At 36.7% G+C, this 5,773-nt stretch overlaps 1 protein-coding gene across 1 annotated transcript; it reads left to right on the top strand.

Annotated features, from left to right (window-relative positions):
* Positions 1-283: 283 nt before the first annotated feature.
* LOC107289069 (olfactory receptor 1052-like) lies at positions 284-3,550 on the top strand. The gene is made up of 2 exons (XM_015817758.2): positions 284-297; positions 2,623-3,550. Exons 1-2 carry the CDS (start codon positions 284-286, stop codon positions 3,548-3,550), a joined length of 942 nt encoding a protein of 313 aa, XP_015673244.2.
* Positions 3,551-5,773: the final 2,223 nt, after the last annotated feature.

Genomic DNA, 5,773 nt, shown 5'->3' with positions numbered 1-5,773 from the left:
GCCACTTGGCCTTACAATGGTCTAGTTTGAACCTCGTTTCTCTTACCTGCAGCCTCTAGACACCAAGACAAAGCTTGGTGGGCCTGGGTTGAGATATAGTGGGCCTGGGTTGAGATATAGAATTGAGTATCATCAGCATTCTGATGATATCTTGCTCCTTGCCAATGCATGACTTCACCCAGTGCTCTCATGTAGATGTCAATCAGGAGTGGGAAAGAACTGAACCTTGAATCACATTACAATGTAATGACCTGTCTCTTTCTCTCCCTCCCCACCCCCAATCATGACTGAAGTGGTGTGGAGGAAGGAGGAATAATACTGCATCACTCCATATCCAACATTGACATCCCTGAGTTGTCATGAGTTACCATGGTTGATAGTACTGAAGGTTGACAAGAGATCAAGGAGGGTGAGGAAGGGTGCACCACCTTCATCATGGTCCCCCCACAAGTTATCAACAAGCATGAATAATGCTGTTTCTAACTGTGCCCAGGTGTGAAATCTAATTGAAAGGGATCCTGATAATCTGCTTCATCCAGGATCCTTTAGAGCTGCTAAGAACTATCCAACATAGTTAAGTCCAATGATGCCTTCTTGAAGAGAGTAAAGACCACTGTCTCCTTAAGTGTAGATGTACCTAGTCTCTCTGCAGAGGAAGAATTCACCACGGCTTGGGCTCAGACACATGAGACCTCTGGGGAGGCCTTCACCAACCAGGAGGGACAAGGATCTAACGTAAGTGAGCGCACACACAGCTTCAAGGATCCCATCCACTTTCTCAGGGTGGGACATCACACCAACAAGGTCATACCATCATTTAATAGTTTTTAAAATCGCTTCACCGCTTCACAAGCTTGTTTAGGTTTTTAATATTTTCTCTGAATGATTCTATTACTATTTTGAACACAGTTTTGTTAATCTTTTTTCTATTTAAATACTAAAACCCGTATTTTTGAAAGACACTCTTTGTCTACATGAGGAAGACTACTATGTGGAAAAAAGTATGATAAAATACTAATAGTAAATGGACAGAAGTATACTCTATTTAATATTGCATTTTCCACTGGTAAATATTTCAAATAATTGCAATTCAGATTACTGAATCCTGTGTAATTAAGACAAGTCAGTAGATGGAGCAGTTTGAAGCACTTCAGGGAGACATTCCCAAACCAATGTTTTTCTCAGTAGAGTTCTTTTCTCCATCATTCCAAAGAGGATTGAAGGAAATATTATTGTCTGCAGAATTGTATAAAGCTGTTGAGTTGCTGAAGATTGAAGAAAAATATCTGAATTTCTTCAAAGCAGCAAAAGGATTTTTAGTACAAGTTCCAAAAACCTGCAATCAGAAGCTTGAAAAAAAATAGATATAATAAAATGTGAAAGATGCTGTGGAGCTGGAAGAAAACAAGTGAGTCTGATAATCAAAAAGGCAACCATATAACTACTGTATTTTATTACTTATGCGAGTTTGCTTTAGGAGTTCATACGATGACAAGTTATTGTTATTTCAAAGAGCATTGACTGAATTGTCAGAGAAAGGCAAGATTAATCTTGCATGGTAAGTGTACAAACTGATTTCCCAGCTTTTTAAAAAAAATAACTACCCTATATCAGGAAATTTAAAAGTTCAGTGAAGAATAAATCTATAGAAGATAAGGTATTTTGACATGGAACAAAATCAATGTTTTGTTTATAAAGCAGTATAGGTTTTGTTGTAAAATATGAGATTTTAGTAATGTAGATCCAGCAATGAACCAACAGAACAATCAATATGCAACAGCTTCTAAAGATAGCCTTTGAAAGGAAATGCAAATCATATTTGCTCTGATATTTGTTTGAGGTCTTCCAAGTTTTAAAGAAGAGTTCCTCTCCTCAAAGGTTTCAGTAGCACTCTCGTGGATGTTAATTGCCATTAATAGTCCTGTGGAGAAATTTATTCATGGGCTGGAACTACTTTAATCAAATGTAGTAAGTTATACCAATGCATCCGAATAACTCTCACTATTCATCCGAATAACTCTCGCTATTTCATTGCATAGCACTTAATTCTCAAAGTATGACAATGTAATTTTAATTTGAAAGAAGTGAAAATTCTCAGTCATCCAGGTAAAATTATCTGAAAGTGCATTTTGCTGATCATCCAAGCAGCTTTTTCAGTCGGAGCAAGTTAGTTAGGCAGAAAATCCTCGGAATGAAGCAACTCCTCCCGCACAAACCTCAGGGTTTCCCCTCCCCCCAAAGGGCCTGGCAATATGTTAGTGAAGATTCTCAGTCACCCAAGTGACATATTGCTACATTCCAATGACTCTCTGCCCAACTAATTTGCTCTGACTGATGAAACTGCTTGGATGAGCAGCAAAATATCTCAAACCAACAGAAAATAAGTCCTATTGCCATGACTCAAAATTCAGATACCTATGCAGACTGAATATTGCTTCTTCTTCTAAACTGAATATTATTTTATTACTGACCTCTTTATCAAAAGTCTTCCGACTTCTGTTTCTTTTGCTAGGAAGCTAAAAACTGACTCTGATCACAGGCTACATTACAAATATTTGAAAAACAAAGGAAAATTGACTGAAGTATTGTTCAGCAGTGTTATTGTGATTACATGGGAAACAGCACACCAGTGACAGAATTCATACTGATGGGGTTAACAGAGGACTCACAATTGCAGCTGATTCTCTTTGGGACATTTTCCGCTGTTTATGCCATCACCCTGGTAGGAAATCTAAGCATGATTATCTTAATCAGGATCAGTCCTTCTCTCCATACACCAATGTACTTTTTTCTTACCGGCTTATCTTTCTTGGATATTTGTTACACCTCATCTGTCACCCCCAAGTTTCTATCCAATCTTTTAAAAGAAAAGAAGTCCATTTCCTATGGAGGTTGTCTTACTCAGTTTTATTTTTATGCTCTATTTGCCACTACAGAGTGCTACCTCCTAGCTGTGATGGCCTATGATCGCTACGTGGCAATCTGCAGTCCTCTACTCTACTTGATGATAATGTCCCAAAGAAAGTGTGTTCAGCTGATAACAATTTCCTGCTTTGCTGGAATCATTAATTCTTTCATTCACACAATGGCTGCATCTAGACTATCCTTCTGTGGTCCAAATATCATTAAGACCTTTTATTGTGAGGGTCCTCCCCTTTATGCCCTTTCCTGCTCAGATACCAGTCTCAATTATCTGTTGATATTTATATTTGTTGGTTTCAATTTATTAACAACAAGCCTAACTGTTCTCACCTCCTACACTTACATCCTAGTCACCATTTTAAAGCTCCATTCTGCCGCAAGCCGTAGGAAAGCTTTCTCCACTTGTACCTCTCACCTCATGGTCATCACCATTTTCTATGGATGTCTTAGTTTTATGTACACACGACCAAGCTCTAGGCAGAATTATCACCTAGACCAAATGGCCTCAGTGTTCTATGTAGTGGTGACCCCCATGCTCAACCCATTTATCTATAGCATGAGGAACCAGGAGGTAAGAGGTGCCTTCAGAAATATCCTAGGAAAACAATTTCATGTTCAACAGACATGATAGTTTAAGAACCATTGATCCTTGCCAAAATTCAGGTTTAGACAAGAGCTGCTTTAGTAGAAAATGTTTCTTATGATTGTGTGTCATTAAATATTAAACCACTATGCTATAGAGTTTTCTTAGTAACTATACATTTACTTTTGAGTTCAAAAAATGAAATTTGATCTTTAAAGAAGAGTTGTCCCATTTTTTTTATAGCTGTCATGCCGTAATGATTGCCATCAATTAAAAGGCTCTGCTTTTTAGCTATTTACAAACCAACAGGCAGAGGACAGATGGGAGGAAAAAGAACAGAAAGAATATGTTCTCCAGAGTTAGAACCAAGCCAGCAATTTTTTTGAGGGGGGGGGAGTCTGGTGGTTAATCCAGGCTGATCTTTTTGGAGTATAATTACAAGAACAATGAGACATTTACATTTTAATTTTCTCGTATTAGAACCATAAGAAGACTGTTTAAGGAGTTATCAAGAATAAGAGCAAAGGATGTTTATTGATTTACATATGCATGTATTACATCCCCAATGTAAGATCAACAATGCAAAATTTTAAAATTCCCACTGAGTCCAATTAACCCAAGGAAGATATTCTTTTACCTTATTAAGGTAAATGCAATTAATGTTTTTTAAAAGTTGAGACCAATGATTTTATAGTATAGGAAAATTCAGTTCTCTCTTCCAAATTTCTTTTTTTTTAAAATTGTGGATAAAATGAAATTGTTCAGTCTCTGAAAAACTGTTATCTGGGGCATTCAAATCTATAAAAGTTTCCAAGGCAGTTAATATATTTAGTCCAAAGAACAGTATAGTAACAAATGTTAATATCTTGGTGATAGCCTCAGTCTGACTGGAAGAATGACCAGGTTTTCCTCACGTATTTATGATGGAGAGTGGGATGAACTGCAATTTTAAGTGATCAAGATTCGGTATGCTGGCAGAAGAAAGTGTAATCATATGAAGGATGGCTTAGAATCCCCATCTCCTCCAATATACTTCCCCATTCTGCTTTTTAATTGCCCATTACTTTTTCCTTGGGTTTTCTTTGTTGTTTTTTTTTGTTTGTTTTCAACAATTATTCAACTCTTCCAGGAATCTAAATGAAAAATGGAGTTTATCATTTATGTTAATGGTTTCACCCAGGGGTAGGCAACCTTGGTTCTTTTGTGACTCGTGGACTTCTGGGAGTTGAAGTCCGTGAGTCATAAAAGAGCCAAGGCTGCCTAACCCTGGTTTCACCAATAGACTACTCTTGGGATATTTTTTCCCATACCTTTGAAACATAATGTTGCAACATTTGAAAGACAAGATGAAAGTTCATCTACTACTGAATGTTTGAACCAAAATGACTAAGAGACTGCTTGATGTCAACTTTGCAGTAACAACTACTTCTCATTATGTTGAAAAATAGACTGCTCTTTGTCTTCATGTAGCCCCCAAACCACAGACTTTTCAAAATATAGATGAAAATGGCACAAGGAACTTCATGTAATTTAAATAGCAGTATATCATGGGAAGCAATTTAAGGACCCACAAAGATAAAATCAGATGTTTATCAAAAGTTGGGTTTTATGTTGAATGTTTATGAATATTTAATAGGTATTTAAAATAGGTGTTCTCAATAATAGATTATTATCCTAGAGATAAAGAAGAAATGATAAAAGATGTCTATGATGGCTTTGCTATAATCATCTGGTTTCCAAGAAGAATGAAATAAATAGATGGCAGGAAAAGCAAAAAGCTGATGAGAAAAAAAATAATTATACTTATTTATAGATATTTCCTTGGTAACATTGCAAAATAACTCTTCCAGTGAAAAAATAATATTATAAATGCTTTTATTTAAAGCCTTATATGGTCACCCATCTTATACCAAACTCTGGGCAGCTCTCAATCAAGAATTAAAACAATGTAATAATAAAACAACATAAAAATCACATTAAAACTATTAAAAGCTTAAACATTAGAAATAAAAATCTGAGACCAAGTTAAAACTTCTGACATGTGGTCACCTCATTGTTATCTCAACACAAGTAGGGGGGAAATCAAGTCTTCAGTGCTTTCAAAAGGCTGGGGGGAACAGTGTGGTATAGGGCAAGGGCTGCCACAGAAAGGCACTCTTCTGAGCTCCCTTAAGGTGGCAATGTTTAAGAAAAGGGATGAGGAACTATGTAAGTTGGAAGGACAGCTAGATGTCCTCAAGGAAAGGAGGCCCCACAGATAACTTGGCC

The sequence above is a fragment of the Protobothrops mucrosquamatus genome, unplaced genomic scaffold (assembly GCF_001527695.2).
Source record: "Protobothrops mucrosquamatus isolate PMUCROS unplaced genomic scaffold, P.Mucros_1.0 scaffold635, whole genome shotgun sequence".
NCBI lineage: Eukaryota > Metazoa > Chordata > Lepidosauria > Squamata > Viperidae > Protobothrops > Protobothrops mucrosquamatus.
This window is presented reverse-complemented; position numbering and strand designations above follow the sequence as displayed.